Source organism: Paroedura picta, chromosome 2 (assembly GCF_049243985.1).
Source record: "Paroedura picta isolate Pp20150507F chromosome 2, Ppicta_v3.0, whole genome shotgun sequence".
Lineage (NCBI taxonomy): Eukaryota > Metazoa > Chordata > Lepidosauria > Squamata > Gekkonidae > Paroedura > Paroedura picta.
The window spans coordinates 64504480-64531345 of NC_135370.1; the positions used below are offsets into that span (position 1 = coordinate 64504480).

The 26866-nt window shown below is 43.6% G+C and overlaps 1 protein-coding gene across 6 annotated transcripts; it reads right to left on the reverse strand.

Annotated features, from left to right (window-relative positions):
* Positions 1-420: 420 nt before the first annotated feature.
* Positions 421-26866, reverse strand: SEC22A (SEC22 homolog A, vesicle trafficking protein). Of its 6 annotated transcripts, none has more exons than XM_077320449.1 (7): positions 26686-26866; positions 17715-17919; positions 14141-14304; positions 11900-12073; positions 9836-9954; positions 5414-5479; positions 421-5282 (listed from the first exon to the last, which is right to left on the reverse strand). In XM_077320449.1, the coding sequence occupies exons 2-7, from the start codon at positions 17894-17896 to the stop codon at positions 5082-5084; spliced, it is 906 nt and encodes a 301-aa protein (XP_077176564.1). In that variant the 5' UTR covers positions 17897-17919; positions 26686-26866; the 3' UTR covers positions 421-5081. The 6 variants fall into 6 exon arrangements, with proteins under 6 accessions (XP_077176564.1, XP_077176559.1, XP_077176561.1 ...); XM_077320444.1 differs by having other exon boundaries at positions 11879-12073; XM_077320446.1 differs by lacking the exon at positions 26686-26866 and adding an exon at positions 26525-26651 and having other exon boundaries at positions 11879-12073.

The following is a 26866-nucleotide window of genomic DNA, read 5'->3' on the forward strand; positions in this document are numbered from 1 at the left end:
ACCTGGATGGCCCAGCTAGACTGATCTCATCAGATCTCAGACGCTATGTACAGTCACTGGTACCTGGATGGGCAACCAACCAAGCAAGTCCAGAGGAAGGTAAAAGCAAAGCACATCTGAATGTCCCTTGCCTCAAAAACCTTACGATGTCTCCATAAATTGGCTGCAACTTGCAGTACTTTCTACCACCATTTAATTCATGTTCTTGCTACAAGCATACAGACTAGGTAGTGGCTTCCTGCTCAGTGCAATCCATTGTAACTTCCACCCTCACTGGAAGACAAGTATAGTGTATCAAGCACCAGAGTACATGCAAAAAAAGAGAGAGCTTTTCCCATTCAAGCAGAGTACTAGCATTGCCACCTAGTGGAACTTTGCTTTCATTAGTTTTTATTTCAAAAGATTAGCTCAAGACTTGGGTGGATTTAAGCATGGTTTATTTATTTTGGAAATCAAAATCTCAATGGCTGACCAATCTGAGCATACACAGGATCTCTTGAAGGTTCATGGAGGGCTGAACCCTATAAGGAGGCTGTCTACAAAGTGGCTATCCAGTGGACTATGATTAATGGAAACCCACCTACCTGCAGAAACTCGGAACTCATGGCATACCCAATATTAACTAGATTGGGCAAAGAAGCTTACCGTAGTTACATTAACCATAAAAACAGTAAAGCAATAAAAACATTTGTTAAGCAACAAGTCTGTGCTGGTCAAGATCTTTTCAGTGGATCAGTCAACAACAACAAAACTCTTGGAGCAGGTGGCTTGAAGACCCTTGTTCTAGCACAAGTCTTTTGAGAGTATCCCCATGGGAAGCCAATTATAAGATCTTAGAACCAGGGGTTGGGTAGTTATTCAACCCAAGAATATATGAAAAATTTCACCTGAAATTCTTTTACTGTGCTCCTGCAGTCTATCCCACTTGGCTACACAATTCTGCTCTGCCCCAGTGGACAGTCTGGCCCTCTAGGAATGGCAGAGAGGCTTTTTAATCTTATGACTAACTTATGATTTGAGATGTCTGTGAATGGCCACAAAGTGATTCAGGGCATTTCTGCACCTCTGTAAAAATAGTATTACACCAGCCGAATGGTGTAACACTAAAAATAATCGCACCTCCCGGCCCCTCCACTTTCTTCCTGGACTGCTCTTTTCTGCTGCCTTTTTGCACTTTCCCCCCTTCACATCGCCTGCTTAAAATGGCAGAAGACAGCAATGTTGTTTATATGCAACTCTCTTCCACCTCTCAATCAAGCCAGACAACCAATCCCCTTTCACCATGTTTTTTGTTTCAATTTATAATTCTGTTTAAACGCCTATACATCTAATCATAGATGCATAGTGCTTTTTGAATGGCCCCCTTTATAGAATTGCAAGTCTTAATTCTTTTTAAAAAAATCAATCTCGTTCCTGAGGGGGGACTTTAGAGAGACAAGCTTTGTGTTACAACTATGAATAAAAATTCCTTTATTTCTAGCATCGCCTGCATGGTTGTCTGCCTATTCATTGCTCCAGAATGTTATCCATTAAAAAAAAGGAATTCCCTGCCCGGCCCAAGTTGAGCTGCCGAGCAGGATGCGCCACGCTGCCATCTCTACCTGGCTTGGCCAGCAGGGCACCTGGCTCCCTCTGCCCACCCACACCTACCCGCCACAAGCAGGCAGCCTACAGCCAGACCACCTGCAGCACCAGCAGGATGAGTGGCCAGTGTGAGAGAGCCTCCCACCGCTGCCTGGGCTGCATGGACTCCTTGCGGGTGCAATTAACAGCTCTCTGGAGAAGTAAGCACTGCTCTCACACAAGCAGTGGCTGATGGCCACCAGTAGCCTTCGGGAGCAGCCACGGCAAGGTAGCACTCTCCTCAGCATGTCCAGCAGGGCCCCCAGCCCCCTCCCCCCACCCCAAAACCGTCCACCATGAGCACACAGCCTGCAGCCGGGCGGCCTCCTCCCCTCTGCCAGCAGCACTCTTCTTCCCCTTCCTGCAGCGCCAGGAGCCAGTGCCCGCTTCTGTATGTCAGCCATTTTAAAAAGACATGGAAGAGGGGGCGGGATGAACCAGGCGTCCATACCTTCCCTCCATACCTTCCCTCTGTTGCTTGCCGGCTGGTTGCTCCTTAGCTAGTGCTACACAGGTTGGTGAATCCACTTTTTGGGATTCACAAACTAGCGTTTTAAAGTGGAGGATGTTACTGCTTATACACTGCATGTTGGCGACATCGTATGGAGGGGCCAGAATATATAATGACAGCATAAGGTAAGTATTTCACTATATTTAGGGGGTGCAGAAATACCCTCAGTCTTCACCCATAGCCTAAAACTTTCTGAATGTTTAGAGACTCCTCCACCTACTTTGGCAGGGAAGAGTGATCACCAGGCACAATCTAGGAAAAACTAAGCATTCACATCCAACATTTTCAAGCATTTATAAAGAATACTAATACAACTTTTGAAAGCCTCACTCCACTTTTTGCACAAACAAGCTCTGGCTAAGCTGAAGAAGAATAGCAAAGAGCTGGGGTTTTTTTTTATACCAGTGGAAAATGGTATAAAACTACCTTCAGGAGTCCCAAAGCAGCTTACAAACACCTTTCCCTTCCTCTCTCCAGAACAGACAACCTGACCACTTCTGCACGAGGGATTTGGCATGCGAGGCTAATACCCACTTCCTGATGGAATCAGGCCGGGTCCTGGTCAGTCCCAGGCCTGGCTCAACTCAGGCCCTCAGTTGCCAAGCTTTCGGAGAACATGGATAAATCTGTGTTCTCTTTTTTGCCACATGCCTAATCTGAGCTTAGGCCAGGGCCACATGTAAGCAGAAAACTTGGGCCGTCCCCAGTCCTATTTTCCCTACCCTTGCATCATCCCTCCCTTACCCCCCAAGCATCACTTCCGTTATCCTCCCCATAACCCTCTGTGGGGTTGGATGGGTGGTAGGCACTCAGGGTCTCTCCACAACACCTTGCTCCTTCCTGCTGCTAGTTTAAAAAAAAAATTAGAAAGGTTTTTTTTTTAATGTGCCCCACAGCTCTCCCTTGGTTCCACAATGCAGCTCTGAGTGAAGCCATGCAGTGAAGTCATATGGGGGGGGGGGGGTTGAGCACATTTTTTAAATTTTTAACTCAATAACTCTTTCTAAAAAAGTTTTTTTAAAAAACACCCCACAGCTCCCCCACAGCTCACCAGAGCAGCTTTACTGAGAGCTGCGCGGGGGAACTGTGGGGGAACCATGGGGCGCATTTTATTGTCCCTACCGCCTTGAGAATGCAAATGCTCAGCTGTTCTCTCAGGAAGGCTTCATCTGGCCCCCTGGAGAACATGTCACCACTGGCTGCTTCAAACAGCAGCTGGAGCAGAAGGAACGGTCTGCAGTCCATCTCAAGTGGGAGAGGGTCAGCCAGCTGGAGTGCCTTTGGACAGAAAGCAGACCAGGGTATGGAGAGCAGACTCGCAGTCACAACCCCCCCCCCTCCATGCTTGCACTTGGTGGGATAGAAATAACAAAATAACCTTGTTGTTTTTTAAAAAATTAAAATTTCGTAACTGGAGGGGGCACTCAGCCACAAAATGGTGCAGGAAGGTGATTGGGAGTTTATGCCACACGACAAGCCTAAAAAGTGGAAAAAATATGCAGAAACTTCCAGTCTATTAGCTACCTCATGAGGGACCACAAGTCTCGGGCAAGACAGTGTGAATTGGGCCAAGGGTTCCCCCCATGCAGTCATGGGAAACAACAAGGCAACTAGCCCGACTAAAAAGCCGGCGGCAGCTCAGCATAACTCCTCCCATGCGGTAGACATTCCTGTGAGGTAGGTGGGGCTATGTGAGCTCTAACATCTCTACAAGAACAGCATTGAAAGACTAACCCAATGATACCCAGTTAGGCTGCATGTGGAGGAGTGGGGTACCAAACCCGGTTCCCCAGATTAGAGTCTTCCACTCTCAACCACTACACAACTCTAGCTCTCCTGCAGAGATTGCAAAATGGCCAATTTGTACTTCTGAAAGCAAATAAGTAGCTGTAGTCTATTCTACAAAGGAAACACTTGCATTTCCTAAAGAAGGACATGTCACAGTTACTACCTAATTGTGGTGTGTGAAAAAAAAATGTACCTCATCTAATTTCTTAGGTTGATCGTCTCCCTACAGCAGACCTGCTGTGTACTAACATATATTCCAGTGATCAAAAACTATCAGTTTCCCGTCTTCCCAAGCAGGGTTCTTAATCACATTCAAACCAGCATTGCTTGAGACTAGGCTCTAGTCAACTGCCTGCATGAAACCCAGCTTCCGCTATTATCTTACATCAAAGAGAGAAGAAAAGAAAAAAGCCTCTTCAGTTTGCTCTGTCCCTCCTCTTCTTGCCAGCCAACTTCTTTTCATCTTTCAAGTATTAGATCAAAGGTCTGAAGACAGAATCTGATGTTATTGGGGGAGGGGGGGAGAATAGGTCAGTTTCCAAATCATCTTCCGAACAAATTGCACATGAAAAAATAAATAAGGTAAGCAATTCATAATCAACTCAGCACTAGAAGGCTGGCCTTTGGGGCCTAGGCGCTAATCCCCATGAACAGATGACTTCCGGGTGAGGTTTTAATTGAGGAAAACGTAGGCAAACACCATTAAATTGATGCGCAATCCAATAATCTGGCATTTAGGAATTCATTCATACTGAACAGTTTGTTAATATGCAATGCCATCCTTTTATTACAGTCTATTCTACTGCCTCACAAAGGCAAAACTGGTTTGGGATTGGAGAAATCACTTGATATGCAGAACGAGTCCGATATACATCCTTGCCTTTTTCATAGTTGTGAATGTGGAGTTTTCCATGCTGCCCTCCAAACTACTTGTTCATTCCCCCCCCCTTGGGGGTACATTCTCCTGCATCGTGGAGGACCTCATTTGTCCCTCTATGAGTTCCCAAATCCTTTTTCATCAGTCCTTCTTTTGAGGAAGAATGTCACTGTCCAGTCATTTATGCCTTCAAGTATGGGGAGCTTCTCTCTTGCCGAAAAGCTTTTCATTCCTGAGAGGAATACTGCTTGGATCGAGGCTGCCACTTGCATAGGACAACTGTCACACGTTGTAGTCGGGGGACTTCCCTTGTGGTTGTCTCAGCCGGATTTGCAAAGTGGAAAAAGCACCCACAGTCACATGGAAGAAGATCTGCCAAAGGTTGCGCAGTTCATAGAGATACATGTTGCATAGGCAGATCAAGCCAAACGTTAGGAAGGATTTGATGTTGCGCCAGCCAGTGCAATATACAAACAGATAGCACTGCAAAGGAAAACAATCATGAGGAATAAAAACAACTAATCACATTGCTCTAGCACTGCGAGGGGATTCCTACTTTCCATACATGCATAATTCCCACAAGGCCATTTAAACAAGCAAGAGGCATCTCTTACCTGGTATAAACAAGCTGCTGTGCCGAGGAAAAAGGCAATAACATAGCTGAAGTCTTCCCCCTCATTCTGCAAAAAAGACAGGTAAACACAAAACAACATGTCCCAAGTAAAGTAAAATATATTATTCCAGCATTCATACAGCTGACCTTGTCAAACAGTAATCCCTTCATGCCAAATTGCAAACCAAATCTGAAACCACAAGGATGTCCCAAGCTTAGTTTGTGGCAAGGCTGTCAAAAAATTTTAAATCCTACTCAGTACGTGCTTGAGGAAGCTTGCTGGATGCCAGCCACAGAGATTAGAAATATGGCACCCATGCGTGGGATCTCATTTTACTCTGCATTCCCTTCCCTCATTACTTCCTCTTTTCTTCCTCTTGGCAGCCCTCACATACTCTCCCCTGTCTTTTTTCTCTCCTTCTCATCCACCCAGCTACCTATAACCTACTTCCCATCTTCAGCTATATTGATTATTTCTCCACAGCAGGGACCCCCAGCAACTTATACCAAACTCCTCTCCCCCATTTTATCTTCACAACAATCTTCTGAGGCAGTTTAAGATAAAAGTATGCAACTGGCCCAAAGTTAGAATCATATAATAACAGAGTTGGAAGGGACCTCCTGGGTCATCTAGTCCAACCCCCTGCACTAGGCAGGACAATCATAACCCTATCGCTCATCCACTGTAGCCTGACACCCCCTTGAACCTTCACAGAATCAGCCTCTCCGTCAGATGGCTATCCAGACTCTGTTTAAAAATTTCCAAAGATGGAGAACCCACCACCTCCTGAGGAAGCCTGTTCCACTGAGAAACAGGAGCTTCTTCTGGATATTTCATTTGCCTTAATTTCATCCCATTGGTTCTGGTCCGTCCCTCCAGGGCAAGAGAGAACAACTCTGCTTCATCCTGTATATGGCAGCCTTTTATATACTTGACGATGGTTATCAGATCCCCTTTCAGTCATCTCCTCTCCAGGCTAAACAGACCAAGCTCCCCCAATCTTTCCTCATATGTCACCATCTTTGTTGCCCTCCTCTGGACATGCTCCAGTTTGTCTACATCCCTCTTCAACTGAACACAGTACTCCAAGTGAGGCCAAAACAGAGCAGAGTAAAGCAGTACCATCACCTCCTGTGATCTGAACATGATACTCTGTCTGATACAGCCCAAAATCCCATTTGCTTTTTTAGCCACCGAGTCACACTGCTGACTCATGTTCAATGTATGGTCTACTAAGACTCCTAGATCCTTTTCATACATACTACTGCCAAGACAAGCCTCCCCCATTCTATATTGGTGTATATGGTTTTTCCTACCTAAATGCAGAACTTTACATTTGTCCCTATTAAATTTCATTTTATTCAGTTTAGCTCACTTCTCAAAGCCAATCAAGATGAACCTAATGTATCCAAATACCAAAGAATATATTTCTTACTCATTGCTGTATCATTTATTTTAGATATTATGAATCTCTAAACAGTGTGAGCTCTAGTTTCAACATGGATGAGGTTCAACAGAATTGGGCTCCCTATTTTAAGAAATGTATCATGACTTTATTATATGGATTATAGCAATCAGTATGATAAAATCTCTCAAAGCATCAAGAGCATTGCACATTTTCAGCCTGTTTGTGCAGAAGCATTGGATCAGTAAATAAGTGCAAAGATCAGATATTTGCAACTGCTCTGCTTTTCAATGAGAGATACATTCAGATATACATCCCCATTCTGGTATGGTACGAGTAATATTTAATAGCCAATGTTACACAACTGAGCCCTGCTCCAAAGGTGGCTAACACATGGCATGATGGTAAAAAGCAGGTGATAACAGTAGTCCAGCAAACAGAGAAATATGTCCCAATTCATTTTGCAATTCTTCACACTGCAAAAAGTCATCAGATATGATGCAACAGACTGTATCTTTAAATGCGGATCTGCTCCAACTCTATATCAAGTAGTCCACTTTTAAGAAAACAAAGATGCAGGTATGAATGTTCACTATAAACTCATGTGTAGGAAGGAAGCAAAACTGGAAACAGACTGTGGAGAGAAATAACAGGCAAGGTTTGCATTCTTTATTCACACTCCCACTTGTCCTCCCTTACGCTTTGACACTGGGAATCAAGTCAACTACAAAATTATCCAGTAGAGGGCACTGAGCACCTACAAAGTAAAACTTGCAAAGTGAAAATAAAGAAAAGCTACAGACAATATTTATTAGATGCCAACTAGAATTCCTTTCACAGAAAATGAAGTATTTTGTGATAATTTTATCTAATCTGAAATACCCAAAAACTGCACAACAGCTAGTATGTGCATGGAAGACCATATTCTAGTCCAGCTTTCTAATGATTTCAAGGCTGTTTCACACATTAAAAATGCCTACATGCACAAGCTGAGTCTATCCAGTATACAACTGTCACAAGCTACATGGGGGGGAGGGGGGGTTGGCACTTCCTGCATATGTGAAAGTGATGGGTATGAAGGTGGCTTTCAAAAGTGACAGTAGGTAGAATGATGTGCACAGCAGAAGGAAAGTTCTTCCACCACTGAATAGTAACTATGAAGGCATAAATTGTAGCTGTAAGCTGGTGACACTTATACAGCACACATCAATATAACTCTTTCTATTATGTGCCCAATGGAATATTGCTAGAGTACAGAGAAGCTATGAAATATTACAAAGGTAACAAGGACATCTTTGTTAAAGCAACTGGGGTGTTGCAACTTCCCCATATAGATCTGGCATCTTTCCATTTCAAAATGACTGTAAGAGGTATATCTTAAATATCACTGAAAATAATGGATCTTTGACAATTTCAGGGCTTAAAGAAAAAGTACTAGGGTCTCTCTGAAATGGAAGTAATTCTTTCAATCCATAGTACAGTCTGCCCTGCAACACTGAGACAACAGAGACCTACCCATAATTATCCTTTACTGATCACCATATCCTAGTTAGTGGCCAAGAGTGGTGGTCCCCAACCACCGGGCCGCGGCTCCCTCTCCCCACCCCCACCCCCGCAGTAAGAAACTTACCAGGCCGCAAGCTTGCGGCCCGGCAAACTTCTTACTTGGGGGGGGAGAGGGGAGCACGGCCGCACAAGCGCGCAGGCGCTATGCATGGCTGAAAACGCACATGTGTGGCACTTTCGTGCATGCACAGCCGGGCAATCGCCCTCCTTGCTGCCGCCGGTCCCCAGCCTCAAAAAGGTTGGGGACCACTGGCCAAGAGGAAGAGTGGTCATAACCCCTTCTCTAATTCATGCCACCCTCTTTGAAATCTGGGCAGTGGGGAAATTGGTTGGCTGCTGCATTCTGGAATAGTTCAACCCAGAGCACACTGATGGGTTTCTAAGCTTAAAGGGGCTATACAGAAACCCTTAACCACAGATTTAAATTCTAAATGTATGGGAGCTGAGTGAAGCTGTTCAATGATGAAAACAAGGGGGCGGGGGGGGGGAGACATTAGCACAGAGTTCTTTCTCAAATATCACCGTTTTCAGAGCTGCCTCACAATATTGAATCCAACTCCTGAACTTCAGCCCTGGCTGTAACTTTGTGTACATCAGAATCAGGTGTGCAGCCATGTTGGTCTGAAGCAGCTGAACAAAATTTGAGTCCAGTGGTTTTGAAGGTGCCCCTTGACTCACACTTTGTTCAAATCAGTCAAGAAACTGGGATTTGGTGCACAGCAAAAAATAGACTGGAATCACAGTCTGACTTTCTACTCCTGACTGAAAATTCTGGATATTCAGAAAGGTGCAACTGGCAAGGCATGGGTTTCCCTGATTCTCACAATAAGAATGGGCAGTCTATAGTTTAAAGAAAAGCAAGTGCCTCAAAACTTGCCTAGACACCACACTTGCAAGTTTCACAGTACTCAGAGGTACCATTACCTAGCACTTAATGAATTAATCAGGGCCGCTGCACTATGAGCACCCACCTCTCCCCGAGAATTCCACTAACATGCATCGCAGGTACAGGCACCCATCATGTAGTTGTTCCAATTCATGTATGAGCTGTTCTAAACTATAAGGCCTGGGGTGATGGTGGGAAACTCACCATGGGACTCCTGATTTGCACAGTAACTGTAACAACCAGACGGGCCTCAAGAGACCTAAAGGCTTATTTTGCAACAACGCGATGCACACAAATTGCAGATTTCTCTTCTGGCTTACTTTACCTACAGTTCAGGAGGAAGGGGAGGACCAGTCTTAAATATGTCAACAAGACAAAAAGGGATGGAGAGCGCTTTTCTTTCCAAATTGCATTTAATAAAGGGGGGAAAGCATTTAGCTAAGTTACGTTAAGGAAAATATGCATCTGATAATTTATTATAGTTGTTGAAGAACATCTCAAATAAATGACAGATCATTCTTCCTGCATTTTTCTTCTACAAAGTCACCAACACAGTCAATCCTACCTGCAAAAGACTCTCTGTAGCATGAAAGCCACGAATTAAATTCAAAGCTCCGCATAAAAGGCTGAGCACAAAGGAAACAATCCCTGACAGCGTCACAGGTTCCAGTCGCTGGTGAGGAGCTGCAAGGCACAGAAGAGAAAACACAATAAATATTTAAAGATGCTTTCTTTACTGGGGGGGGGAAGGTTGCTTATGCTATTTTTCAGTGGGGTTGGCTTTCTTTTCATTCTGTTTTCTTGCTGAAGATGATGCAACACAAGTTAGAAAACACACTGGCTTTATATAGAGTGCTACTCACCAAGCACTGTTACTGTGCAACCCCTTTTCCATTTTAACCAAGTGAGAAGTAGCACTTCCTGGCTCACTTCATTGTTTGCTACATGTAGAAATACAACCTAAAATAGGTGAAAGCATCTCTTTGCAGAGGACAGTAGGAAAAATACAATTTGCTAGAGGCAAAAACTTTACTCAGGTTAATGTACCCAAGCTATTCAGGACCAGGCTCAAAGGCTGATGAAACAGGCCACTAAGTAAACAAAATAACTAGCAAAATTAGTCCACAGGGCAGGAAAGTCATGCTCTTGAAGCAGTGCTATCATTGTTTGCATTTCTGCTTCTGCTAAAGCTGACGCAACAACCTGAAAAAGTGATTTACTGCCCAACAAGTATGCTTACTCAGAAGTAAAGTCCACCAGGGAGACAAGCTTCCAAATAAGAGTGCCTCAGGATTTCTGTCTGACTTCATACATCAAAATTTTGTGCTGCAGTTATTTTCAACTATATCAAATAACATTTTTAAGTGTTCTAACCGGAGACAGACACAGTTGGTATTCCATTTGTCTCCTACTTCATCTGCCACCACAAATTCACTTCCTCTAGTACTTATTCAGGTAACATTCACTTCCAGCACATTAAATCAACAATTCCTTTGTTGATACTAGACATGCTTATGCAGAAATCCTGTAGGCTTACTCCCAAGTTAACAGGAATGAAATCATGGCCTTAGGATGTTTGCTTTGAAACAAAGAAATGCAGGTAGGACACCAGGGGCACAAAAAGTCCTGAAGCATCTCCTTTATGCTCTGGTCCACACATATACCTAACATACATTGCTCTTACCAATCATAATGACAAGAAAAAGGCAGGCTGGTAATAAGCATTTCTGCAGGCTTTCATCTGTGCTGCTGAAGAGCCATCGGTACACACAAATGACAGCCAATTCATACAGGATGTGTGTACAAGCCGTTACAGCACTATTCCACAGCAAATGACAGAAACCGAATATGGAAAAAAACAAAAGCAAAATCCACAGTAGTCTAGGCAACATGGAGGGCGCAACAATAAGGTTACTGAACCATATTTAAATCATTCTGTTTAAATCAGTCAAGTGTAAAGGTGCCAACAATGAAGTTAATGAGCTGGAACATTAATATAGAGAGGGGTGTCATTCTGTGTCGTTTGTATTGAATAGCTGCAGCAGAAAAAGGCCTGCTAGAAACAGTTCATAAAGTCAGAGAAAGTGCAGCAGTGACAAAGGCAACTTCCCCAGGAGAAGGGAACTGGACTGTGTGAGCTTCACTGTTTGCAAACTCCATAAAGTGGGTCCCTTACATTTTGCTGGGATGGATCTGTACACAACTTTATATATAATCAGTGGGGGGGGGCTGTTAAAAATGCAGCTTTCTGTTGTAGAATGGTCTCCTGTCAAAATCTAACATGATAATGTAGACTACGCTTAAAAGCATGTGCTAATTTACATCTGAAGTGACCATGTGTGTTTCATGGTTGAATGTGAAATTGCTTTCTCTGTCTAAGGGCAAAATTCCCATGGGAGTGATCAGATTTTGGAATGGGTTTTTACTGTGTTTTAGGACTTGAGCTAAGCACTCTGCTGAAGGTATAAACATATAGGTATATATAGTTATAGGAAGAGCAATTAAGGTAGCATGAGGTTTGGTCAAATCAATGGTTTGGAACAATGTAAGCATGAGGCTCAATTTCTATACCTTCCAAGGAGATCTTATACTTCTTACAAAAACTCACCTGTGGAGATTTTCCCAGTACCTTTGTATTCCTCAAGGGATACATGCGGTAATCCATTTGGTGAACCTAGTTCAGACAAGGAAATCTGATATGGTGGTCTCAACCTGATTTCTGTCTGCATGTCAGCAAGGTTTATCTTTGTCGACAGGGACCGTGGATTATTATATCGCTGCTTGGTCCTCTGAATGAAATGATCTGTGCAAAATTAAAACAAAACCCCCGCAGATGTTTGTTAATACAATCATCGGAGACCCCGTGGCTTTATAGGCAATATAACTCTCAGATACATACATTTAAATTCAGTATTTAAAATTCTTACATTCATCTCAGAACGTGTTAATAGTGTTGCTGCTTTATCACCAATACATCATGGACTCATTAATTTTGCAGCACCAAAAAATTAAGCCCCAGAAATCTAATTATGAATAAACTAATGTCTCATGCACTGGCAAGCCTGCAACTATGACTAATTTAATTAATTTATTTGATTTAAGCTTGAATTCAAAAAAACATTCTTACCAAAAAAAGAGGGCTGTTTTTAACACAAGCCTTTTGTTGTCTAAATTACTTTCTCAAAGACTAAATATCAAAACTAACAATAGTCAAAACAAGCTTTAAGACTATGAAAAATCAGAATAGGGAAGGATTTGGAAATCTGTTCACCTTTAAAATCTGCCTTTCCAGGATGCTCCCAGTGGCTTCAGCAGGCTGTCTCCCCTCCTCCCCACCTTTAACCAAAACACAGCTGCTCTCAACATTCTATCCTGGCTGGAGTAGCTGAGGCCATTTTTGAGACATTTTAGGAACTTTTGGTTAACTGACATTTGTCTACATAGTTGCAGAGTTCCAGAAATAGACAGCAACTTCTTTTTCATCTGTGACCAGCCCAATTTTGTGGCTTTTATCATTCACCTCTGGGAACGTTAGCTTACTATCTATACATCTAATAGCCATGCACGTCCCACATCTGAAGGTATCTTAATCCATAGATTGAGGTCACACTGACAACAGGTAGGTCTGTAAACTTGGGGTACTCTCCAGGTTTGCAAAAAAAAAAACCTCTGAGCAGGTTTTAAACATTCATTGGAGGGTTTAATCTGCCCCCCCCAAAAAAAAAACATCCTCTGTTGGATGTATTGTCATCATTGACCCAGGGAGAAAAGGATTTTGGTGGGCCTAACAGTTGGGTGCCAAGAGGGCTTGCTAGCGTCATGATGACAGGGGCGGGGAGAAACCTCAGCGGGCCTGGCAGCCAGAAGCTGCACAAGGCTTGCTGTTGCCATTGACCATGGAGGGGGGAGAAACCCAGGTGGATGGGAGCCCCATGGAGCTCACTGCCACAGATGGCGGGGCAGGGAGAAGCCTTGGCAGCTGGGAGCCATGCAGGACTCATCACCATTGACTGGGAGAGTAGAGCCTCAGTGGGCCCAGTGGCTGGGAGTTCACCAGCATTGCCAGGGACAGGGAAGAGGCCTCAATGGGCTCAGCAGCCAGGAGCTGTGCAGGGCTTGCTGGTGTCAGGAGAAGCCAGGCCTGGCAGCAGTGATGGGGAGAAATAAAGCTAAAAGCTGTAATGGATCCCCCCCCCCATTACCATAGGTCCCTACTTGTTAGATCTAATGATTATTAACAGCTTCTGCAAACAAGAGGCCACATTTTGAAATACTTTGAAACAGAGGGTCAGAGCCAATGTTTCTGTCCCACTAATGCAACAAGAATTCTATCAGCACAGAGAGACCTACAATAGCAGGACGCACTTCCAGCTAGCTGAACACTCTTTGTCTAGAAAGATCTCCAGATTTAATCAGACAGAAACATTGGCTCTAAACCACAAAACCTATTAAACTTCTAAACTATTTTGCATTCTCTTTGTGCCATCTTCAAGGGCGGGAAAAATCTGTCAACAAAGACAAACTGTTACTTTTGTTATATTAACTAAGGAATCCACAAACATTTCTATAGACTGAAATCAACAGGTACTAGTGACCAATCCAGTACAAAATGTGGAGGGGGGGAGGGGCTTTTCTGTTGCAATACCAAATTCCCTTTCTAGGGAAATGACCTAAGAGCCCATACCTCCAACATGTGTAAGCAAATGAAGACCTTCTTTTGCCAGACCATGGTCACAACTAGTTTTACAGGTCTAGAAAAGTTGGGCATATTTTACTTTACTTGCACCAAGTCACTCTGAACACTTCAGTCCGGAAAGACACATTCAAAAATTAAAACACGGTAAATTATTGGGGGAGGTCAATCTCTTACCAAACTCAATGAAACAGTAGGGCCGAACAGCTGTATTTGTTTTCATCATGTTGTATGTGGTGATGAACTCCTTCTGAAGTTCATCCAGGAAGCAGAAGGAGAGGACACTGGGGTAATTTTCTGTGCATAACATCATGTAGCTCACTCCCAAAGAACTAATAAAGCTACAAATAATAATAAGTTAACATTTCAAAATTAAATACATGTACACGCAGCTTCGCAAGAGTGGTTCTGTATGCAGTATCTGCAAGTAGAACTATTCTGGATGTAAAGATGATTTTAATAGTCATCAGAATAACACAGCTACCACTAAAAACAAAACAAAAAAATCCCTGTGAAAAAATGTCTCTCTGCTGAACAGCCCTGTGTCAGTTATGGTAAGAAAGTGGAATGGGATCTTCCCTCCCCACAGTGGGAAGGGGACGGAGGAGTATATGTGGCCATCTCCTGACACTGGGAATGTTTTATTTAGTGGCCATGCATAACATGACATATGCTTTACTCCACAAAAGCTACTGACCAGCTCTTCAGAATTATCTTTATGAGCCAGAGAATGAAATTCTACTTTAGCAAGGATGCTTCTTCATCAGTATCCAGAGACAGTATTAAGGAAAGTCATCAGAGGCTGGAAACCTTCCCCATTTCTAATTGAAACTCTGGCATATGCTTACATTCTTCATTTATTGAACACTCCATTAAAACACTGCTTTAGTACATAATGTTTCTATGCAATTTAAACAATAGTTTTCAGACAATTTTAGGTATATGCCATACATCTCCAAAAATAATTAAGTTGACATAGCACCATTATTTTTAAAGAGACCCTTAAAGGTTCTTTTTCCATTTTTAAACTGTCAAAGATTTATCAGTATTACCTAAGGAGGTTTATTTTAAAAGGTCAAAGCAATAGTCATGTAGATAATTAGAGCAATAATCCAAATTTACTTTGTGAATATTGATTTCCCCCCCTTTGTAACTATACAGCCAGAAATAACTCCAATTTATTTTCCTAGGTATAGGACTAGACAACGGGCAAGTTAGTCCTTATGCTCTGTGGGACAATTTTTTTAAAGAATTGTTTTGGTCCAAGAGAAATGGCAGGGGTAAGAGACGTCTAAACTTAAAAAATGGAACATGGAGCAACACACCATGCAAGGTGACCTTGTGGCTATTGACACTGTCATATACAATGTTGAGCCAAATGAATGCACACCATCAGGAACACAGCTTTTCATAGCATGTTGGATTAAAAGAAATCATACTACCAGTCTTATGTACAACCAATGACTTTAAATGCAAAAGGACACAGAAAACAGGACAGGCTCTATTTTGTTTAGAGAAGGGTGTAACCCTATTTAGGATTCCACTGAAAAATTGGGAGATTTTTAAAAATCACAATGCAGTTTCAATAAAAAATATTCAACAGAATGATCTGAGGTCTTAAGAGTTTTTTAATTTCACAGGGTATTTTTTTAATTATTAAGAAAAGACATAAGATAGACAGCATACTCCCATCATACAGACTGGTCAGCGACTGGCACAAGAGAATGCTGGCTGCATTGATGAGATAGTTCCCAGACATTCTCTCCACCTCCATCTCAAATGGGCCCCCAGGAATACCGAGGAGCTCCGCAAGATTTAACAGGAACTGAGACAACAAGAGTGAGTTTGCAGGAAGATTACCAACAAAGAATCGAGAACAGCTCATAGAATACAGATGAAAGCCTATGAGATGGCGGTGAAGTCAGTAAAAAGCAACTTCTACTCGACTTCTATCGCGTCTGCTAACAGGAAGCAGTCCTCTCTCCAATCCTATTTAATATCTTCATGCACCCTCTTGCTCAGCTGGTGCAGAAGTTTGGGCTAGGATGCAATCCATACGCAGGTGACACCAAGCTCTTCCCTTGAATCCTTAGCCAGATGCCTGGAAGCAGTGACGAGGTGGCTCAAGCAGAGTTGTCTGAAGCTGAACCTTTCAAAGACAGAAGTCCTGTGGCTGGGCAGGATGCAAACGAGGAAGCGCACCTACCCAATTTGGACAGGGTGCAACTAATAGTAGCTCACTCCACCAGAAATCTGGGTGTGATCCTTGATGCTTCCCTTTCCATGGAGGCACGGGTCACAAGGGTAGCGCAGCAGGCTTTCTACCATCTACACTAAGCCAAGCTACTAGGGCCCTACTTGGCCCTGGAACACCTTGCCACAGTGATCCATGTGATGGTCACCTCTAGGCTAGACTTCTGCAACTCGCTCTACGCAGGCCTTCCCTTAACCTTGATCTGGAAATTGCAACTGGTCCAGAATGCTGCAGCCAGGATCCTCACAAATACACCACAGAGGGCACACATCCGGCCAGCACTCCAACAACTACGCTGGCTCCCAGTTAAATTCCAAATCAGGCTTAAGGTTTTGGTAATCACCTTCAAGGCCATCTACAGTCTGGGCCCAGTGTACCTGAGAGACCACCTCCCTGCCTATACCCCCAAAAGAGCCCTATGCTCTGCCACCACCAACTGACTGAGGATCCCTAGCCCCCCAAGAAGCATGTCAGACCTCAACCAGGGCCAGAGCTTTCTCTGTCCTGGCCCCTACCTGGTGGAATGAGCTCCCTGAAGAGATCAGAGACCTTCATGAACTCCCACAATTCCATATGGCCTGTAAAAGAGAGCTCTTCCACCAAGCATTTGGTTGAGACAGACAGGCCAAACAACATCTACTGCCCCCCCCCAGACCAACCAAACAACAACCACTGGTCCCCCAGACACCCCCACAACAATCTGAATCGAAACCGGCCTCCCTATGGGCTTATGTTAAAAGTTATTAAAGTTATTGTTATGTTATAAACCTGTTGTTAACTTGGAACCCACTATTATGATTATTGTTATTGTACCATGATTATATATATACCCTCCATGTTTTATGTAAACCGCCTTGAGCTTAATGGGAGGGCGGTATAGAAATATAATAATGTCAAAGAGCTTTAGAAGCTGAACCTGGACAACTGCTGGGATACAGAAGCATCATAAACTCGATCAGCGTTAGCCAACAGTGGCTCTCCAGATGTTCATGGACTACCATTACCATGAGCCCCTGCCAGAATTGGAATGGTAGTTTATGGACACCTGGAGAGCCACAGTTTGGCCACCCACACCACCCATGTTAGCACACCTCTTCTCCATCCTGTTTTGAAATCCCATTTTATTTCTTTTTAACAGCTGCGACATCATGGCATTCCATAAGTATTTCAAACAGAAAGCAGTTCCATTCCCAGAACACTAGGCTTCACCCACTATATTGTGAGTCATATTGGACGGCCATACCAGCCCTGCCAAGCTATTACTAATAAACCCATTTCTATTCTGAAGGTTTCAACCTTATTCCAGCAACTCTGAAGCAAGATGAAACAATTAAAATGCTTTCATATTTGTGATTCTGAAACCAGATTGGGCTTTATTTGTTTTTAGGGAAAAAAGGAATTTAACATTTATGTATTCCCCATTTGTATAAACAGTTTCATAAGAAACTGTGCAAAACAAGTTTCCAGAGAGAAGGCTAACCTTGTAGGGAGACTTACTTTATGTTATACTTTCCTGTTTTCAGCGTGCATCTATCTGGAAGCTGAGCAAGTTTTTTTGCAAGAGCTTTGAAGTACTTCCTACATTCTTGCACACCAGCACTTTGTTCATAGTCAGTCGAGGCAGACAGAGGGAGTCCATCTCTCACACGGACCACAGAGGCAGACAAGATCAAGGACATTGCCAGGAGAAATCAGGAAAAATCTAGAACAGAAATATAGATATACAGTAAAGATGCTTTCCCTTTAAAATACCTACATAGATACACATACACATATACACATGCAAAGCAATGTAAATTGTTCGAAACAAACCAAGTTCAAGAGCAGAATGAACAGTAAGAAAAGGCCAAGCAAAATAAAAAAGCCTTCACATATCGATTGGTAGAATATAGTGATAGGGGACATGGACAAATTTCTCAGGGAATGGAGTTTTATAATGCCACTAGAAGCAAAGTCCATTGTACGCAGGAATACAATGGGCGCTAGGATGCACACCTGCATTGTGGCCTTCCTGGGGCAAAAGCTCCTGCCCTCCCTGGGACTCTTGAGGCCCCACCTCCAAACCTCAAGGAACATTCCTGACCCAGGGGTCACTAACCTCCAGCTGCGGCCTGGAAATCTCCTTAAATTGGACTATAGAGACCAGCTCCCCAGGGGAAAATGGCTGTTTTGGAGGGGCTGTTTTGGAGGGGGACAACTGGAGCCTGGAGATGAAAGGGCTTGCTTGGGAGGGGGGAACTCTGGGGCAGAGAGGTTGCAGGATGGGAGAGGATTTGCTGAAATTCATTTCCAGGCAACAGAGATCAGTCCCCCTGGAGAAAAGCCCTGGCTTTGGATCCCATGGAAGTACAGGGATGCCAGGCTCCTGGTAGGAAACAAAGAGAAATGCTGGGTAGCAATAACTGCTAATAACAATAAACAATAAATAATTCATAAACTTCCCAGTTTCTTTCTTTAATGAGAATATTTAATTGATAGCAAAAGAACTGAACACATTTCAGTCAGTATGTTCTTCAGTTCAGTTCAATATCAGAGTAAATCAAAAATAGTTGTATGTCCTGCATCTCAGAGGGCTGGCAAGGGGGTGCATTTCTGGGCCTCCAACAGCCCCCCTCCAGATGGCACACAGAGGCAGCATCAGAAGATGCCCCCCCCCCATGTGCTCCAAGTTAAAATAAGAAACTTACTGGCAGCAGGGCAGCTCCTCTTCCACCAAGCAAACTTCTGACACGGCCAGGAAGTTGGGGACAAAAAGCAGACCCCTTATTAAGTTTTCCAGGCTGAGGCCCATGACTTACTCATGAGTAAACATTCCCAGGGCAGGGACCATGACTTACTCATGAGTACACATACCCAGGGTAGAAGCTTTTCCTGGCTGTCTGCATGAGATTTGACCTGATTGGCCCTCATTGGCAGAAGTCTCTGTCCCTATTGGCAGAGAAGGCCAATCAGGTAGGGAGTAGGGTTGGGTGCTTCAGCCGCTGAAGTAGCCATTCCTGCCCAAAGCAGCCAGTGCCATGGCGCACGGGCGGGCAGTGCTGGTGCGGGCGTGCCAATCAGCGTGTGCACGCAAGCACAGAACTCTGCGCATGCATGCGGCCACCAACTGGCACGCTGGCACCAGCACCACCCCTCCCCCCTGCACTGCGCTGGCTGCTTCGGGCTGGAACAGCCGCTTTGGCAGCTAAAGCGCCCAAACCTAATAGGGAGTGAGTTGGCTGCATGCAAGTTCAACTTCATAATGTGTACTGATGTCAGGTTTTCTCAACTGTTTTACCATTAAGAAATCCCTGAAACATCCTTCAGGCTTCACGAAACCCCAGAAGTGGCATCTCCAGGTCCTAGCTGGAGGCTGGCATCCTTGCCATTGTTCAGAAATGCCAGCCTCCAGGTGTAACCTGGAGAACTGCAAAACCTTCTTCTGCCTGTGCTCTAGCTACATCTCTTTCAGGCTATGGCAATGTATACAGCCCGTTGTGGTGGTTTCTAATGTGGTGGGCTGGATTTGATTCTCTGCTCCTCCATGTGCTGGGTGACCTTGGGCTAGTCAGAGTACTGTTAGAAACTGTTCTCACAGAGCAATTTCAGCCTCACCCACCTCACAGGATGTCTGTTGTAGGGAGAGGAAGGGAAGGTGATTATAAGCTACGCTGAGACTCCTTTGGGCAGTGAAAAACAGGGTGTAAAAACCAACCTTTTGCTACTGGGAAACAGTGTCTCCCCCCCCACCCCCATGTCTTATGGGCAGCAGGGCATGCACTGAGGCTGACTCCTCTTCCACCCATCAAACGTCTGAAACCAGCAGGAAGTTCAAGGTGGAGAGCTGCCCCCCTGTTAAGCCCTTCCAGGCAGAGGGCTGACTCCTGACTGGGGCTAAACTACCTGGGCCAATCGGGTGGTAGATGGATTGTCAGTTTGAGTTTTATAAGGTTTACTGATACTGATGATTGAGAAGACAATTTTTCAGGCTGATACCATCTAGACTCAGAAGGCAAGGGCACTCGAAGCCCCTGCTTGGTCCCCTGCTATTCTCTTTACCTGATATGCCTGAGTGGCCTTATGAAATCATCTGTCCACAAACACCCACTTATATCTTATACTATACTTCTCCCTCTAGCCACATACATCCAGCTCCCCAACTGGTATGACTAGCAGGATATCTTGCCACTACCTCAGAAAAATAAATCCAAGATTTAACTGTTGCCCTCTCCTCCTTGAACCATGTTCTTCTTGATTATCTTCCATATCAATACTCACTGTCAAGCATACACACACAACTCGTACACACAGCCACTCACAAACAGACACATACATACTCTCTTCTGTTTCACTCCTGTTTTCCCACAAAGTAATGCTGCTGCTGCTTCACACACAACACAGCACAAAATAGAAACTTCCATCTCTGTTCATTTAGCTAAAACTCTGGCTCACAATCTGGTTGTCTTCTGCCTTGGCTACAACAACTTTTTTGTTGTTTGGACTTCGCTTGTTGCACCTCAGTCTCCACACCTTAAACTAGAACTCCTTGTTGCTCATCATATATGATCTCAAATATGCCACACTGCTTTCTTCAAAGCTTTCCTCACTAATTATATATTTCAGAATAGTTTCCCATTATATCTCTCCCCCATTATTTTTTAATTATTTTATTTAATTAAACTCTTGTGTCCTAACATTCTGCTCAATTAGGGCCCTCAAGGCAGAACACAGTTTTAAAGCCTTTAGAGTTTTAAACAATTTATTATGTCCATAAAACAGCAGTTAAAACTAACAGTCAATAATGGAGCACCAAATGAAACCAAACATTCTTCATTTGCTGGCAGAACACAATGTTAGAGGGCACAGGAATAGACAAATCTTCCAAGGGACAGAATTCCAGAGTTTTGGTGCCATGACCCTTTTTCAGGTTTCTTCTGAAGGGCCAAAAAAGGAACGCAAAGATGACTGCAATGATCAAATAGGTTCATACAGGAGTTGGTGGTCCTTAAGATACATTGGTCTTAAGCCATATGGAAGAAGACCTGGGGGTTTTGCTCCCCACTTTTTACTACCCAAAGGAGTCTCAAAGCAGTTTACAATTGCCTACCCTTCCTCTTTCCACAACTGTGAGGTAGGTGGAGTTGAGAGAGCTCTGGAAGAACTGTGACTGGCCCAAGACCACCCAGCTGGCTGCAAGTGGAGGAGTGGGGAATCAAACACAGTTCTCCAGATTAGAGGCCACCATTTTTAATCACTACACCAAGCTGTGCATTCAAATGTCACTACTAAAGGATTTTAAAGTTCAATACTAGGACCTGGAATTGGGGCTGGAAGCAAACTGGGAACCAGTGCAGATGGTGCAAGATTGAAATGATACAGGTCCAGCTGCTTCGAGGAGATTGGACAAACAGGATTTCTTTTTATGTTGTAAGCCACCGCAATCTGGCAGCCTAGGAGTGGCAGCCTAGAATTTGAACAAATAAAGAAATAAATATCTAGCAGTTTTAATGGTAGCTCACTGGACAATCTAAGCAGAGTTATACCCTTCTAAAACCATTTAAATCTGTTTAGTAGGACTGCACTGTCAGTATCCATAACAAGGAAGGTGAACGCAGACAAGTAGCAAAATCATTCCTCTACAAAATATAAGACAAAAGAGAGTGTCCCTGTAGAATATATTCAGCCCTGGGTATTGTTCCTAGCCACTGCATATGTGATACTTGCAATATGTTGGTAGCAGATAGAGCTTATTAAAACATTCATAATGCAGGAGACACCACTAGTAATAATTCATGGCAGGCAGTTTAGAGTGCATACCAGGCAGGATTTCGTACAATGCTCTAAACTGTGATGAAGAAACACTCAAGTGTAAAGCTTGATTTTATGAGAATACTCATAAAATAAAGCCTCCTAGAACTGACAGAAAAAAAGTGCTGGGGATAGGATGTTCTATACCAGTTTAAAGAATGCAGCAGTTCACAAGCACGGCAACTAGACTGTAGAATTTTAATGCTAAGAACATTGTTCAAGTCTATCAGTTCAGCCTTGCTACTGACCCTCATCTCATAAAGGGAAAAAAATACCAAAAACTTTTTGATCCAAATTTCCATGAAACAATATTCTTAATCCTGCACACAAAAGAGTATAATTATACTGGCCTTATTTCTTAAATACATTTTTACTACGTTCAAATGCTTCTGTTACTTACACAGTTAATAGAGGAACTTGCTTCCTCAACAGGTTTTTACGTTCCAGAAGCAGGGACACAGAAGATAAATTCCAGGGAACTATAAGTGATTATGGCTTCATAAGACTAGATCTGTTTTACAAAAATTTTCACCTAAACCCTCCAAAAAACAGGGGGGGGGGGTTTAGATTCCCTATGCAAAGGCAAATTAGTCAATCTTTCAAATCATAAGCCTGTTTAAAACACACACCAGTGACTGAACAACAAAGGCTACATTTAACCACAGCCCCATCTCAAGATAATTAGCGAAGAGATGTTTTTATTAAATTATGCAGTTATAGAACATACATACCTATGGATGGAACCTGCCTAAGAGATGGCATTCCCAGTAATCTTCACCCTCTCATATTGTGCTTCTAGAAATACTTATTCCATTGTGGAGAACCAGTAGCACTGCAGTCCTCACGTGGACCTCCTACACATGCTGCCTTCCTCACTTTCCTCAATAAGCAGGATATGGAAATTTATACCCTGGCATATAGCAGAACATCTAACAAGGGCTTTGTAGCATGAAACATCTTATTAACTATTTACACCTTTTGAGAAATTGAAGCATACACAGCAAAAGCTGGATAATTTTTTAATGATTATTAACAGAAAGCTTAAAAGGATACAATATAGACAATGGTAACTGGCGGTAAACAGACACCTGCACTGGTACTATGTAAAAAGCAGTATATGTATTGTTGTAGTTCTGGCTAAACTCTCCACTGCGTTGGTTATGTGGCTTTATGAAATTGCTACAATGCCTTCTATAAACATATTTTGCATCTGTTGACTGATTGCTCTTTCTGAAATCAGTCTGCAAAAAGCTTGCATTAATGAAGGACTCGCAGGTCTGGTGGCTGGTTTTCTTGCCCATTCTTAACATAACAATAAGACTTAAAATTGGCCACTAGCATGATGGTCTAGGATGAAGAACAACTGTCTCCAAATTACCAGGGAGGCTACACTGCAGTCGAGATACACCACACACAATGTTGCTATAACTGTGATCTATGTTTACACAGAGTCAGATGACAACACAGAAGTGGCAGAACATAGTGAAGAACTAAAACAGCTATTGCTTAAGGTTAAAGCGGAAAGTGTTAAAGCAGGATTACAGCTGAATATCAAGAACACTGATGGCTACTGGGGAATTATACAACTTTTAGGTTGATATTGAAGAAATGGAAATTGTTCAGTATTTCCTGCTCCTTGGCTCCATCATCAACCAAAAAGGAGACTGCAACCAAGAAATCAGAAGGTGACTGAGACTGGGAAAGGTTGCCATGAAGGAGCTAGAAAAGATTTTTAGGTGTAGGAATGTGTTGCTAGCAACCAACATCAAATTAATTCATGCCACAGTATTCCTATTGCAATGTATAAGTGGGAAAGCTGGACAATGAAGAAAGCTGACCGGAACAAAGTTGATTCATTTGAAATGCTGTGTTGGAGGATAGTTTTACAGATACTGTCTATCTCCAAAAAGGCAAAAAAGTAGGTTCTAAATCAAATCATGCTTGAACTCTCCCCTAGACCAAGGAATCCCAACCAGAGCGCCCTGGAGCCCTGTGAGAGCTCCCAGCCTTTCCCCTGTATCCTGCCTTAATGGACTCAGACATACTTCTGGTCTTGTTTCAGGGTTCCTCGAAGCCTGAAAGACATTTCCGGAGCTCCTTCCATGGTCAAAAGGCTGCCCTAGACACTAAAATGACTAAACTGGGGCTACTGTACTTTGGTCACCTATGAGAAGACAAGAAGCACTGGAAAAGACAATAATGCTAGGAAATGTTGAAGGCAGCAAGAAAAAAGGCAGACCCAATATGTGGCCTTTCTAAAGGAAGCCACAGCCCTCAGTTTGCAAGATTTAAGCAAGACTGCTAATGACAGAATGGTTTGGAGGACAGTCATGTATTGTATAGGGTCACCATAAATCAAAAGTGACAATGGCACTTAACGTGCACACATTTACACAGACCTGTGCTGTGCAGCCTACATATGATCCTCTCACTGCTCAAAGAATGTCAGCACAACACACACCCTCTCTATTGCAATCCTACAGTACAAGTGTAACTTAATTCTCAGTCCATACTGGACACAATGTCCTCTTGTGTGCAGTTAACTGTAGAAGGCATCATCAAACAGAAGCAGATGGGTCAGTTGCCTCAGAGAATACAGCAGTGAGGACAAGCACCCCTTGAAGCAAACCAACTGTTTGTGGTTTCTCTTTTTATCAACTAAATTGCAAAATATAATGAAGAAATATTTCAAAGTGTCACTCAAATTACCATAAAGGTAAAGGTAAAGGTATCCCCTGTGCAAGCACCGAGTCATGTCTGACCCTTGGGGTGACGCCCTCTAGCGTTTTCATGGCAGACTCAATACGGGGTGGTTTGCCAGTGCCTTCCCCAGTCATTACCGTTTACCCCCCAGCAAGCTGGGTACTCATTTTACCGACCTCGGAAGGATGGAAGGCTGAGTCGACCTTGAGCCGGCTGCTGGGATCGAACTCCCAACCTCATGGGCAAAGCTTTCAGACAGCTGCCTTACCACTCTGCGCCACAAGAGGCTCATCAAATTACCATAAACCTAACCAAAAAGCCCCAAGGATTAATGGAACACATTCAACACATTCAAATCAAATGTCCTTTATTTCCAAATACCCTAACTACATCTCTGTTTGTGTAGTGGTGGTGGGGTTAACCCAGAATCCATTTTGTACCAAACTTCAGCCCTTGCCCAGAATATGGAGGAGGGGAGAGACATCCTTTTCAAAGGCTCAGTAAGACGCCACACAATGGCAGATCCAATAAAAGGAAACATATATTCTAGAACACAGGTTCTCTTTCTTGTGGCAATTATACTCTCACAGTCCAACTTCGCTTGTAGATACATTTTCAAAATAGAGTAGAAAAAGTAACATTTTGTCACTTGACCTTCTTGACATTCTTTTAAGATTACTACCACCAAACAACTCCATTCAGCAATCCACGGGCAGCAAATAACAGAGACCAGGAACCAACTGAAAAGATTTGTAGCGCAAGGATGCAGTTACTCGTTTGGAAACCATGAAAACTCTGGAAAGATTCCAAAAACAGAAGTCATGTAATACATTTTCTTTGGGCCCAACCCAATTATTTTAGGGCAGTGTGCAAGTTTTCAAGTTTCCTATAGATATGATGTTCAGTACAAAAAAGGGATAACAGTGATTAATCAGGATATGATAAAATCTCTACAAATACTATTTCTTATCATCTTAGTGGTTGTCAAAATTTGTGCACAAGACTGTATCAGAGGTGGACTGCGTGTTTCTCAACAAAATACCATCTTGTTCCCATTATGAACTTCCAAGAGTACAACCAAACAGTGAGGAACTGTGCCAAGTAGTGGAAATTACATAACTGCAAAGAAATTTTTAAAAAACCACATCGTTTCAAAGAACTGCTAAAGATCAGTATATAGAAAACTACCATCAAAGCTCTTAGAAATAATGGCATGCTCTTTAAAATCTGCATATGAAAGAATAGCTTGTAAAACCTATTAAATTAAAGCGTTAGTTAAACATACGCCAATAGGTGAGACCAAACACATGGCAGTACATTTGCCAGCTTCTTAAATTTGTTTGCCCACAGCAATTACCCAAAGTTCTCCCAGTAATTTCCCAAGCTTTAACGAGGGACAGGGAGGGGGAAGGTGTTGTGAGACAGAATGCCCTCCCCAACCAGAGCTGACCTTATCTGTGCCCAAAGCACTCCACACAGAAGAAGAACTTTCCGAAATATCTATTTTTGCAAATATATATATAGGGAGAAAAACCACACACACCCAGACAGCTCGGGAGGGCTGAAGATGAGAACCTTTCTGTTTTGTCCTTGCATGCTTCTCACTACGTGGCAGGCAAAGATTCACGAGGGCAACAGACTCTCCCCGCGTCAACGAGAATGGGGGAAGTGTCCTCTTCTCCCGACCATAGAGTCGCTAAAGGCACAGGAACTTCCCAGGAGCAATGCAGCCGCTCGGAAGGAGGGCTCTTTCTTCCCTATCCCTCGAGGCCGAAGACCCGAACGGGGGAGCCTCGAAAGGGCGGAAGAAGACACACCTGCGGGCCACCGGCGTAGCACAGAGGCCACATCCCTCCTCCGCGGACACGCGCCGCCGCCCAGGCCTCCAAGCCAGGGGCGAATCCCATTGTGGGTAGCAGGGCCCGTTGCTAGGCAACCACTGGGTGCTCGGAGAAAAGGGGGAGGGGAGCGGAATTACCTGGCTTAATCAAGGCGGCGGCATCAGTCGCCGGACAGCGGCTCAGCAGCCTCCCGCGTGGCACGCTGGGAGGGCGACGCGTCACAATCAAAGGCGCAGCTGCGAGGGGGGGATGTCACGTGACTTCCCGTAACGGTCGCCGCTGCTCGGAGGGCGTTCGGCGCGGCTGTGAGGGGCGGTG